At 40.1% G+C, this 14174-nt stretch overlaps 1 protein-coding gene across 1 annotated transcript in view; it reads left to right on the top strand.

Annotated features, from left to right (window-relative positions):
* The first annotated feature begins 1685 nt into the window (after positions 1 to 1685).
* The window catches only part of RORB (RAR related orphan receptor B), a 194865-nt gene continuing 182376 nt past the window's right edge, over positions 1686 to 14174 (top strand). The window contains exon 1 of the mRNA XM_033237092.1: positions 1686 to 2349. Coding sequence (XP_033092983.1) covers positions 2343 to 2349 — 7 coding nt within the window. The 5' untranslated portion in view covers positions 1686 to 2342. The remainder of the gene's footprint in view (positions 2350 to 14174) is intronic.

The following is a 14174-nucleotide window of genomic DNA, read 5'->3' as shown; positions in this document are numbered from 1 at the left end:
TCTTGACTATTTTATATTCAGTAATTTTTAATGAAGCGACTAAATTAGGCATAACTTTGTACAGCTTTAATGTGGTTATGATGAATATATTTTACTTGATTAAAAATGATAAAACCAGGGAGCCTTAAATATTATCTTAAAAGATTAACTACTGTGTCAATTACAAATCTAGGAGAAAGGTATGTATAAAGGAATAACCATTCTGAACAGTAACTTCCTTTTGTTCATTTCATTTCATTAACGACTCAATCAACTTTCACTCTTAATACTAAAATTTTCCTAAATTACACATTGGTTTGCAAATGGGATGGCATATAGCAGGGCTACGTCAATTTACACACGGGTGAAAATTCAGCAGATAATTCATTTTTTATTTAATCAGGAAGGAAAAAACTACTCGGCAGTGTAGAGTGACCTAATTAACTAAATAACTGCCAATTCTACATTGTACTTTGTGTTATATGACATATCATGAATAAATACCAGTCAAAAATCAAAGTATTTGGATACTTAAGTAATGATGAGGCCTGCTGTGCCAACAGGTGTGCTAATGAGTAGACATCTCCCAGCCTCAAGACTGAGGGAATGAGGCAAAAGTTTTCACCTCCCAATCTTTTAGGGAGATTGGGATTAACTCAAGTATTTAAGAAGTTCCCTACTATTGGGAAGGAAGTAGATGTAATCATTTATATGCTTATTTTGTCAACGGAGGAGGAAAAACTTGCAAAGGAACAGTTTTGATATATGTATTAGATTTTTATCAGAATACAAATAAATGGTCATAGATGACAATTTTCACCTAAGGAATACAAATAAGTTGATCTATGTTCAGTTACCAATCTAACTAGGGTAAATGTCTTCTGATAGCAACTAAAGTTAACAATGTCTTCCTTCTAAAACCTTTCTAAGAGCACCCTACAATCACACCTTCTAGCAACAGCCATTTCTCTTGAATTAGTAAGGTGGCTACACCGCCAGTTTGAGCTGTTTTCCTTCAGTCCTGTAGTCCATCTCTCAGGGGATTCTCCAAATGCCAATAAAAATCAATTTCCCTGACAAAAGAACATATACACGAATTTTTTTTTTTTTTTTAGAAGAGGGTCAAGGAGCATCTGACAGACGTTTTTAAAGGAAGGGGACAGCTACTTGCATGGGACTGCATTTTAGTTGTGCTAAAAGTGATGGAAGTTGGTTTGCATTATTCTACCACCAACACCCAAACCACCTGCCCACGGAAACCCCTGCCGGAGACCGAAGTTTACCCAAACAGCGCTTGGCAAAGCGCTGCCATAAATTCAAAACTAACTCTGCTGGGCCCGTGGGGGTTGCGAGAGAGGGACCGAACGTGAAACCCGGGGAGCCCCGCGTCTCTTGCCTCCGAAGGTTTTCCGCGATCAGTGTCCCCTTCTCTGCTGGAATCGGAAGTGCCTGTCACCTGCGGATCTGCCCGACTCTCCCGGTCGGCCCTTCTCCTCTGCCCAGTTCGGACAGTCTCCAATTCCCCGTCGCAGCCCCGGCCGCCTCGGACTCCCTCGTCCCCAGCCCCCGCCCCACCCCCCGCCTCCACCGCGTCCCCTCCCCGCGGTCCCAGCCTCTCCAGGCGCTGCTGGGCGCTGATTGGCGGCTGCGCTGACAGCAGGCGGGGCCTGGAAGTCGCGGCCAAGCCCGCCCTCGCGTATAAGCCCCTCTCAGCGCTCTCTCTCCATCTCTCCCCTCTCTTTCTCTCTCGCTGCTCCCTTCCTCCCTGTAACTGAACAGTGAAAATTCACATTGTGGATCCGCTAACAGGCACAGATGTCATGTGAAAACGCACATGCTCTGCCATCCACACCGCCTTTCTTTTCTTTCTGTTTCCTTTTCTCCCCCTTGCTCCTTCTCCCTCTTCTTTGTAACTAACAAAACCACCACCAACTCCTCCTCCTGCTGCTGCCCTTCCTCCTCCTCCTCAGTCCAAGTGATCACAAAAGAAATCTTCTGAGCCGGAGGCGGTGGCATTTTTAAAAAGCAAGCACATTGGAGAGAAAGAAAAAGAAAAACAAAACCAAAACAAAACCCAGGCACCAGACAGCCAGAACATTTTTTTTTTCACCCTTCCTGAAAACAAACAAACAAACAAACAATCATCAAAACAGTCACCACCAACATCAAAACTGTTAACATAGCGGCGGCGACGGCAAACGTCACCCTGCGGCCACGGCGTCCGCCTAAAGGGATGGTTTCCTCGGCAGAGCAGCTCTTCGCCGACCACCTTCTTCACTCGTGCTGAGCGGGATTTTTGGGCTCTCCAGGGTTCGGGCTGGGAGCAGCTTCATGACTACGCGGAGCGGGAGAGCGGCCACACCATGCGAGGTAAGCGAGTCTGCCGGCACCGAGGCTCCCCGAGTCCGGCCAACTCCAGCCAGACGGGGAGATGGGGGAGGGGAGGGCACCCAGTCTAAGGGGAAAGAGGTTGTCCAGGCGCAGTTTCCCGAATTCGCTCTCGCAGGTGGGGCTGCAAATGGCCTGGGCGTAGAAAGTTGTGGGAAGGTGTTGATGCCTTTTGGGAGTTCTGGAGGGACGCGGGAGGGCGCTTTTTTGGAGAGGGGAGACAGGCTACTTGGTTCCTACCAGTCCTTGAGTTGCACTGAATCATTTTTGCTTGTCGCTCTCGGGTGCGGAAGCGGACGCGGGATGGAGAAAGCCGAGAGAGGGATGCCTCTGGACAGGAGCAGTTTGGAAGTGCCCCGCGCGCAGTGGTCGCCGGCTGGGGTTGGGCGCGCGGGGCGCACCGGCCGGGGGCAGGGTGGACACGCGCGGGCACACACTCGCCAGATTACGAGACCCACTAGGGTCCTGGCCAGCAGGCATGTCCCTTCGCAGGAATAGCAAACAGAAGAGCAGTGCTGCGAGGCTGGACGCGGCTGAGGGAACAGTTAGTTCTCTGGCGCGCGCCTTCGTGCAGGCGCTGCGCCCTGGCCAGGTCCTCGTGCCCGAGCCCGCGCGGCCCAGGGAGTAGTGCGACCCCGGAAAAGTTGTAATGAGAAAGTTCTGGAGGCTTGGAAAGGCCACACCACTCACGGCCGGAGAGCCATGGGCTCCGGCTCTTTTGTCAGATAAAGGGCCAGTAGTGGAAGGAGGTGCTGGTGCACCCTCGGGCCAGGACCCTCGCAGTCGCAGGCGATGGCGGCGGCGGGACCCCCGGGCGAGCTGGGGTCTGCGGAGATGCGCGCCAGGGACTGTAGCGTTACACCTGCTCCGGCTGGACTCTGGGCCTCTCGAAGGGCTGGCGGGTGGGTTCTGGGAAGTCACCTGGTCTCCTCTCCTGCCTTGCCGGAGACCTCAGGTTTCCTTCGCGCTGTGCTCGGCCTTTCTTCACTCTTTTACTGAAGAGCCAGGCAGGTGTCCGCCTGACATGGGGATCTGTGCAAGCTCTGGGCACCCACCCCCATCCCCAGTCTCTCTTCCTGGCCACACCGCTGTTCATCGGGGGTTCTTCTCTATCCTTCTCAAGTACCCCTGGGTCTTGACAACAGAAAGTTAGTAACGGCCAGCTCCAGACCTTCCTGCATCCCAGACTCGGAGAGAGGTGGTCTAGGCAGGGAGCACTTGGGAGAGTTGGGATGCAATCACTGGTCTCTTCCTTCCACTGACTGTGATCCTCTCCCACCCACTCCCCCTGTTCCCCCCGAGGAGCACCCCAGGAGGCAGCGGGTCTCACTCCCACTCCCTCCCGCACGCGGTGAGCCCCGAGCCTGGACCCAAGGGTTTGCTGGCTGGATGCTGGGATGTGTCAGGAAAGGGAAGGAGAAGAAGGAACAGAGAGAGATTGTCCATGGGGGAGGGGGTTGACTGCAGATAAGAAACAAGGACGTCCTGATGGGATGGCCTTGATTGGCCGGTTCGCTGGGAGTGGGGCACCCGTGTGTGTGCGCGCTGGCTCCAGCTAATTGTACCGGTTGGGGGTTGGTTACATGCTCCACTGTCTAAATTCTTTCAAGAAACTATACTTGGGCAATTGGCGAGTGGAGAACCTTGGCTTAGTAAGAGACGCCCAGTCTTTTGTTTTTCTTTTCTAGCCCATCTCACCATCCCATCCATTCTTTCGGTTTCACCCGTCCCAGTCTGGAGCTGCCAGTTCGTCCCTCCACTTCTTCCCTTCTAACTTTCCCCCTGTAGCTGGATTCATACTTTCTTGGAAACCATGCGCCACCTCAACTCGGACCCGGCACTAGGACCTAGGGCATAAAAGCCGCTCACTCCTTACATGGTAGAATGGAGTGCGGCGCGGGGTGGGGGTGGGTTGTAGCTTGATCTAGCCTCTCCTGAAGGAGCAGTTTGCAGATGACTGTCCAGGTTCGCCACGGCGGTCTCTTTGAGGATTCCAGAAGCTGGAAGGATTAAAAGCCAGGCGCTGGTCCTCATGCTTACCTTGAGAAAACCAGTTTAAGCCCACAGGGCGCCAGCCTCGCCAGGCGTCCGAGGACCCCTTACAACTTCTAATTTGAGGCAGCTCTCAGGCGGCCTTAGGGGAACGCGCTGGAGAAAATGTAAGCTTAAAAGATGGCCAGGTCGCTCTATGGCCCTTCCTGGTTGCCCTTTCCTGACCCCTAGTGTCTTCCTTTACTACCTCTTCATATTATCTCCGGACAATGCCCTTCCGCAGTATGAGAGGCTGTTCCATAAGAATGGGATTGAGAAAAGATTCAGGCTACTCTGACGTCTTGTGGAGTTGGGGGTTGAACTTGAGAGTGAACTTGAGAAGCGAAAGCGCGAAAAGAATCAGCTTTCGCTCGTGCATGGCTACTAAGCACCCTGTGTTGGGAGAGGGACCGTTTTAGACCTGGGCTTTACCGTGGGCCCACTCCATGTCCCTCATCCACAAGCGCGCTTTCCATTCCCAGGTGGTCCTAGTTAGCGCCTGGGCTCCACAGTTTGCAGCTAACAACTGTCCTGAATCAGGGCGCTTTGCGCGATGGAAAGGTGATCTGGGATTCAGTGGTCTTCGGGGCCAATCCAGCAAACCTATTCCCACCCCCTACTCCTCCCCCGCCTAGGGCATTTAAGAGACTTTATCCCCAGGGAAGCTACGGGGGAAAAAAGGGGTTAAGAGTCCCTGATCTTTGACGTCCTTGTCCTGCCCCACGGCTGAATTGAGTCCCGGACACAGCGCGGTGGCTTACTCTGGCCTGGGGCTGAGGAGGTTGTATTTGGTGGCGCACAAATCCTTTCATCCTTTGTCTGTGAGAGGGTACCACACAAGTTCCAGAGAGGCTTCTCCGTAGATTTCAGTACTGAAAGGAATAACTTCTGAAGGCGGAAGGGAGGACCTTTAATTGGGCCCATCACTAGGTGAGAAAGAAGTGAGCTGAGGTGTGGGTTTCAAGGGTCCTTCTTGAAAGATCTATGGGCTGTTTATTACACAGGGGCGCGGAAAGGGTCGGATTTTTCAGTCCTGATTCCACGGAAACCCCGCTTCCAAAAACAGGGGCACAGATGTCGTCGCAATCAATAGGTGATTGTCGCTGGGGCGGATTAGAAATCTGGTTTTATGCTTGCTATAAACAAGGATTGGGTCTGGCATTTTTAAAGTCTAGTTTTCCTCTCTTATTTGCAGGTAGTTAATTTTTACTAAGTGCTAAACTTTAGAAAAGAGGCGGCTTGCTTTCAGAGGTATGGCAGCCCTTCAGAAGTATGGAGCTCTGAATGTCCTGCTGGCAGGGCCTTTAGATTTCCTAAACAAGTTCTCTCCCTTAATTTCCTCCACAAGTTCCAATTAAATATTTCTAACCAACATTCCACCTCCCGCAATTAAAAAAACATTGCTGGAAGGACATCTCTGTTAGTAGTCCATTGATAATTGCTCATTAAGTTATCATCAGTAAGCTGTCTTCATTCCAAGAAATGTAATTATTCAAACAGTTTAAAAGGAAACTCTGAAGCTGTATTTCAAGTATTGATGAAATAATATATAGCCATAAAAATAAAATATTTTCTTAAATGGTACCATCTAGTGACTCTGTCCTCCTTCCTCCCCCAGCATCATGAGTGAGTTTGTAACAAGTACTATGACACAGAAGTGCTTGACATATTGGACTTCTGGGATACGTATTATTACCACCAAGGCTTTTACTTTTCAATATTCTCTAACAATCAGAAATTAGGAAACCAGGAGGAAAATGTAGATGAAGAAATTGAGCAGCAAACTTTATAAACCTGAGGGACACAAGATTAAAACTCCTTTGTTGACATTTACTTAAAACTTACTAATCTTTGGATTTTCCCTCAACCACAATATAGCTTTTGCTCATTAGAGAATCCCTAAAAGATGAGGTTTTGCATCATTATTAAAGTGGTTTATGTGATCATTTAACATACATAAAAACATGATTTTATACTCTTAACCAAATATGAATGTTAACATTTACTTATTCCGGCAGCAATTTGATAACACCAAACTATGATCAGCCATAAAAACAACTATTCAGGAGTGTATTTGCATAGATTATATTTTAAATGAAGTGTTTCCAAGCCATGAAACCTAATTTTACAGGAAGAAAAATTTTATTACACCAAAAATTTACAAAGTTTTTGGGTTGGTCTTCATGAAAATGACATTTAAATCTCATAATACCTACTTTTTTCCCCAAAAGTAGTGTATACACAATTGTCAACAGAGATTTAATATGATTTGATACACAAAGCTTTTCTACATAAAAAGATAAGTAAATTGCTTTTTCAGCTATGACATCACCTTTTATAAACCTGTATTCACCTTTTAGAAATACAAGACGGCCTATATGGTTTTTAGACCTCTCATTACAGTAGTTCTAAGATATAAAAGTATAAATCACAGCACATTACTAGATTATTCCATTGCAATAAATAATATACCTCTAATTTAAAGTACATATTCTAGCATTCACTTAATAGTTCAATATTATAACTTTAAAAATTATTAGTTAAAAAAATTATATATGCATGGGTCTGCTGGGATTCTGCAAATTTGTATATAAAGTGAGGCTTAACGTTGCGAATAATAATATCAGTGCCACTGTGCATTGGTGAAATTTAAGACTTACGAGTAAACATATTAGGAAATAAGAATTAATTCCAAAGTGAAGACCGTCAAATTCTGGCTAAATTGAAGCACACCAAAGGTTCATGAGCACATACGTTGTAAGTGCAAAAGTTATTCGTGATTGAGGTGACATTCTAATAATATGAGGATAATTTCTTTAGACTAAACTATTTCTGTGTTTATTCTACAAAGACAAAAAAATAAAGGCTTTATTTATATTGGCATTAGTTTAATTAACATTAACAAAACATTTATTGTGATGTTAAAATATATAGAAAAGTAAATATTAGAAATGGAAATTGTGCTTAATAGTTCATGTATGTTTTTTATTCTAGATGTAGTTCTGTTATTCTATCTATTGTTATCTAAAGGATAGAAATCAAGCCGACTAATGAAATAAGTCTTTTGTGATATAATGAATGACGACCTTTGATGAAATAAGCACTCTAAACAAAAAGTATTATTCCTGTAATTTTTTAATCATCTTCCAATTACAGCTTTTTGCAAATATTTATCTTACTTTGAATAGAATCTCTGACTTAACAGAATCCCCAGCAGATAATAGCAGTCTTTGGAGGCGTCTGTTGATACACACTGATACGCAATATGTATATGTATGTGCCTATAACCACCCACTCAGACAAGAAGAATGAATATTTGAGAGAGAAAATCATTCTTATCTTTGCTTTCACAATCCAGACTTCCAAACTCAAACATATTTAGAGAAACAGAAGCAACTTTCCAGAGCATTCAAAGGGAAGATATGAATACACGTGGTACTAGAGTCTCATAAAAAAGAAACTGTTAATAACATCTATTTATAAATAATCTACACAAAACTCCATTATACTACCTAATGATAATTAGAGGGAAAGGGAATCAAAGAATTCAGGACTGCCAAGTAAATAAAATATTCCCTCTCAAATTAAGCAACAAATTCATAGATAACAAGGTTTATGCCATGAATTTGAAGGATGTTTCCTTTGTAGCACAAGACAAAGGAAGCATAGAGGAATAAATATTGATTGAACTAATCATCTGATGAATAGAAATGAGATTTACCAGTGCACCAATATAATAGGCTATGTTAACTAGTTCTTTCATAGCGCATATGCTGCCCTTTCAACCCCTGACCCCATGCATTCAATTCTTAATGAGGGAAACCACAGGTGTTATAACGGCATTTATAGCGAATCAAGCTACATATAATAACCATGTGGTTAACTAATGGCACTGGGGGTAGATTCTTATGAAAGGAAATATTATGAACATAATGTGTCAAAATTATTGTATATTTCAAACCACCTAGATTTTTGGCTTGCTCAGGTAACCTCTAAAATATATCTATGTGGCCATTAATATCTCAAGTCCCAGATTTGGTGGCTCTGTAATAAGTGCAAATTTATTAGTGCATATCTGAGGAGCGAGAATTATTCAATAATATTCTGCCCACATTGTTGTACACCTTGCATAGTAAGCATTTAAAACATTAAAAAATAACACTTAGAAGGTACAGTATTGTATACTCAATATGCCATGCATGCTGCTTGGTTAGTAGTTATTTTATAAATTTTGTAAATAGATTACAACTTTATAGTAATAATTAAATGATACATTTTGTGTTAAATTTACATTAGGATATTCTTGATACAGGCATGTTTTTACAAAAGCCAAACCGAACATCTTGCCTTTGCCAAAATATGAGGCTAAAATCTTACTCAAAACTATGCTCTTATAAAAGAACAAAAGTAATTTGCTTTGACTTAAGCATGTTCACCTCTGCAGAGTAAATATTTTATTAACTGGCTGGGTATGCTGACATTAAAATGACTAGAATGGGTATTTATTAATGTCATTTTTTTGTGTGATTAGTTATGATATCATGTGGTCCTGGCTTGTATTTCTCCAATTTAGGGGAATCATGGACATCAGTAAAGAAAGATCAAATTAATCTGGTTGTTTACTAAATTATACTTTTCTTACTACCCTACTTATTACTTTGTGCTCATATAAACCAAATATCTTGGCACTGTGGAGTATCTGAAAAACTCGGGACACTTAAAGAAAACTCTTACATAGTTTACCTCATAGTAAAGCTTATTGCAATAAATTAATTTTAAATTGTGTATTTAAAAAATTCTCACTCAATTGCTCAATATAGAATTCTTCTTCTAAAGACTGCTACACCATTAACTGAATTTCACTAGATAATGTTGTAATCATGTGACAGCCAGAGATATACAATATTTTAGGACTGAATTAGATGTACAAATGGTATTCTGAATTTAAGCACAAAATTATCCTTAAAAAAAGAAACAGCAAGAGCTTTTTAAAAAGGCCTTGGCATTTATAACCAGAACTTGGCATGAAATAAATGAGTATTATTAGCTGCAAAAAATGTAGATTTATTTAATTTTAATTTTCTGACCAGCTTTATTTTGTTTTGTTTTGTTTTAATATTTTCAAATACAAATGTCTCTCCTTATCCGAAACCAACTAAGCTTGATTCTCATCTATTCTGAAAACTTTGTCAAACTCGTTGATCAACTCATTTTTAGGAGCCCAAATTAAGTTATACTTTCAAGTACAAGAATGATACCATCTTCCCCAAAATATTTCAGTTTTAATTTCAAAAGGAATAAGCTCAAAGATGATGTCATCTTTTACAGTCATATATATAAAAAGAAACGTATGTGACTCACATATTTATTTACTAAAGACTTATTGGATACATCCACCCAAAGTAAGGTACAGGGCTGAACCCCAGGGATGCTTAGGTTGATAAAGCACAGTCATCTGTATAGTCGAAGCTAGGATCAAAGAGAAAGCACAATGGAACATGGTAAGGACGCTACCAGAAAGTCGGACTAGCTTTCAACGGGGAAGTGATGTTTGAGATAGGCCTCTAAAGATAAGTAAAGTAGAACTCCCTCTTTGGGTTAATTTGTTCGTCATAAATGAGGTCTATTAAATTACTGTTAGTTGTACTCCCCAGTTGCCTTATATAGTTGGTGTTATGTGAAATTGAGTTTATAGTAGAACTATCCCAAAAAGAACATAATCTGACGTAGCACAAATAATAGTACTGCTCTCAAAACTTTTAGTATTAAAATTATTCTCAAGTGACAATTGAAAAAAAATCCTTTAAGGTAATTTTTTAAATTACAAAAAGAAAATATATTGAAGGTGAGATGAACATCAGTGTAAGGAAGAGAGTATAGCTTGTTTTTAAAAAAGTATCACCAAGAAAAAGGAAACGTAAAAATACTTTATAATATCCATATACATTTGTTTTTATAAGGAAAATTCTTATTTATTTTTTTAAAAAGGAAATGGCAGCTATATATTGAGTTACATTTTCTTTAATGTTCAAGCTATGATCTGAAAGTAGTGATATCTGCTCTGGAGAGGATCTTAGATTACTAGATACCTTCAAAATCCATTGAAGTAATAGAGTATGTAGGCCATAGCTGAGGGTCATAGTGATGTTCTTTAAACTCTCCCATTCCACATACTTGGATATAACACTGTACCCTGAAAATTAAGTTATAAAGTCAACACATAGTGTTCTTGCTGACTTTTGAGCTATTCTCTTTCTTCAGCATATTTAAAGAAGGAAAATTCTGGAGACTCTTAGTAATAAAAACCTGAGTGTGAGAGGCAAATATTAGCTGGTTCCACCCCAGCACTGTGAGTGAGCTGCTGATTAGGCTGGAAAAAGTGTCCACTGCAGTCCTCAGTGAAAGCTTTGTCATTTCGAAAGGATAGTTTGTCATTCTGGTCTTAGACATTAGCTCTTGTGAACTGAGTTAACATGGGTCCTCATACTAATGTCTGATCTACTCTGAAACACTGGTAAAATCAAATGTCTGAGACCACAATGCTGAAAAACAGGCTCTGAGCTGGGATAAACTCACATAAGCAAATGCCTCCATTTGAAACTTGCAAGCAGCCAAATTGTCACTCTTGGCCATAACCCTCTGCATTAGCATGAATCTCATCTTCAAATTTCCACATAGTGGGCAAGACCACACAGTCATACCTTTTAAGTCTTCAAACATAAATAATTGTTTTAAATGCTGAGTATTCATAGAATATATTAGACTAAGGAATTGTGCCCTTCTGTTGTAACGATACCCACATAACATAGTGGCTGTGGTACTTCCAGTTTTTTTCTTGCAAATAGAAGAATTCAAAAACTGCATGAATGATTCCATTTCCTGAGGTTTTTCCAAAAAGGCTTGGAAGGCCCCTGTAACTTTTACTAGCCTTGATTAAACAGCTATTTAATAAGACAACCAGTTTTCTGGACACTCATTCCCCCACCCCTTATTGCAATTTGTCTCTGGTGTTCCTAGGTTATGTGACAATGGACACATACAACCACTTCATGTTATGCCTGGGCCAGTGTACTATTCTGGTTGGTGAATGGAGGCTAAACCCTTGGAGAACAGTCATTTTACTTAAAGTGTTACATATAACGTGAGTCTAGTGTTTTTACTCTAGCTTTTATGTAAATATGCATCATACTTAGTAAACAGTAAACCGCTATTTTGGTTTTTCCATTAAAAAGCAATTTAAAGACAATCTTATTAAATAGGATCTAAATGTGTTGTTGCCGGTAATTAGCTCTGAGAATATGAAATGCAGACATACTATTTTTATTTGCCTAGTGTAATGAAAATAAGTGAAACCAGTTGTATTTGACAGGCTACATTTAAAAAGTGTCATTTTACCTGTCCAAGGAAAGGACCACATAGGGCTTCATGTGGGTTTGTAATTTGCATTAGTATGAAAACTCGCATTCTAAGTGTCCAAAGTAAAAATTTTATCATATAGCTTGAATCAGAATAAACACTCAAATCATATTTAACCATCCAGCAGCTGCTGACTTCCAGAGTCCAGAACTAAACAATAACACACAAGTTTCAAGAATTTAGACATACTGAGTTCCTAATGAATAACTGGCTTTCATTATCATTGTCAGGACAAATAATAAAATTATTACACAGAACATTTCCTGTTAACTTGTAAATAAATTGTGCCTGGCACATGCAAAGGAATTAAAGACTTTTAAAAAAAGGAGAAGAAACCTTGTTCCAAATTTCCACAGTTGTTGAGTATGAGCAAATGCCACACAGTCTGGTAGAATAGAGGAACATTTGTTCAGGAAAAACACATCATATCGTTAAGGTACATGCTTCTTGGCAATAGTTTGTTTTTGACAAAAATAAAATATTTTAAATAAATTATTTAGAATTTTTTAGGATCCCAACTTATTAATCTGTTTGCTCTAAAATTAAATTTAAAACAAACAGTTCAATATGCTGACTTTTTTCCCACTTAAATGCTGACTACTTTTTAATAAGCTTAATTCTAAGCACTTTTATCCTTGCATATATACTTTCATTCTTGTGATTTAAAAAAAAAGTTAAGTACCAAAGGAAAAGAGCTTTTGGAGTAAATTATCCCAAAGACAACTCAGAAATATCCTAGTCAGACAGCATTCATACCCTTCCAGTTGTGTTTTTACTTTGTTTACTAATATTACCAAAGATAAGTTCTGGCTGTTGCTCATGTCAGAATAAATTAAAATTTATGTGATTGGTGTTAGAAAGTGTTCTTTTGTAACAAAATAAATTGATTTGGAATTTTTTCCACCAAAATTGTACTGTATCCTTATGTTCATTAATGATTTTTGAAAGATTATCTAACATGGTTGATTTGTGTACTGATTAAGAGTAAAAAACATGCTTTTTAAAAAATAAAAGAATGCTTTAAAAGTAAAGGGAAATATCTGACAGAGTTGTAGGTGACCCCTTCTATAGTGAAGAAGGTTTAAATGCAACTCAGCGAATCTTAACTACTGAACACTTATGATGTCTAAGAAGCAATACCCTCCAAGGTAACAGTCTCAAGCACAACAAAACTACATTTCTTATAAAAGTCTTAATGAATTCCTTAGATAATATTTGTTTCATTTGAATTTCTCAAATGTTCAATATTAATTATGTCCCGTTTTCTTAAATGAGAAAAATCGATATTTGTTGAAAGAGTCTAATACCAAAATTTGACTGGAAACAAAGGTTCCTGCCTCCAAATCCAGTTCTATTTTTATTAATCTATGCTCTCTCTCTCTCTCTCTCTCTCTCACCATACTATTTTTTGCCACCCCTGTATTGATAGTAGATATCCCTAATCAATCATGGCATTAATACTTGCTAAGTCCGAATGCAACCTCTGCTACCATTTGGCCAGCACTGGCCCTTAAGATAAAACTTGTTACCACAACTCTCACCAGTGTTTTGACCACACAAAGAATAGAGAATAATACAGTAAAACTATTATTTAATCACAAGATCCCCTCAGGTAAACCATAGCTCTCCACAGCTTTCACTCCCAAAATAATGATAATGGCATTTACCAATCTGAGGAAAAACTAAAATAAAATAAGTATTATGGAAACATCTACAGATTCTAAACTGGATCTGTCTAGTCAAAATAATAACAAATTCAATGTATAAGTGGTAAATTGTTTATCTTTCCATAATGATTCCCTTGAAAATTCCAAGTATTTAATTTTATAAACAAATAGATCTCCTTTTGTATGGACTTCAAAATTTTGAAAAAATTGTATATTTATAGATTTTTTTTCCTCACTAAGAATCTGTATCCACTTTAAGGCAGCGATTTTGTCAGAAATAGCTATGAAGACAATAAAAAAAATTATCTTCCTTCAATAGCCAACATACACTTTTCGTTTGTGATGTGAATGCACTCATTTGACCCTCAGCTTGTCAATTCTTTCCTCTAGTTTTTACGCCTGTTAAGAGGAAGGTTCTCTATCTTCAGCTATAAGCATTTCAATGAAAAAAACTATGTTAACAGCCTAGCATACCACCATTTATCCACCTGAATTTAATTAATTTTGTCTGATTGACTGAGACTGGAACTCTCATCAACACACTATTTATATCAAAGGCCTATTATCATCCTTCTATGTCATGTACAAGCATAAGATGTTTTCTTAAGGAAAGAACCTTGACAACATTAAGAAGGTGCCATGTCTAATTGTGCCTAGCATTATAAAGAAAAAAACAATTAAATTTGACATTAA

This window comes from Trachypithecus francoisi, unplaced genomic scaffold, assembly GCF_009764315.1.
Source record: "Trachypithecus francoisi isolate TF-2019V2 unplaced genomic scaffold, Tfra_2.0 Lachesis_group16, whole genome shotgun sequence".
NCBI lineage: Eukaryota > Metazoa > Chordata > Mammalia > Primates > Cercopithecidae > Trachypithecus > Trachypithecus francoisi.
This window is presented reverse-complemented; position numbering and strand designations above follow the sequence as displayed.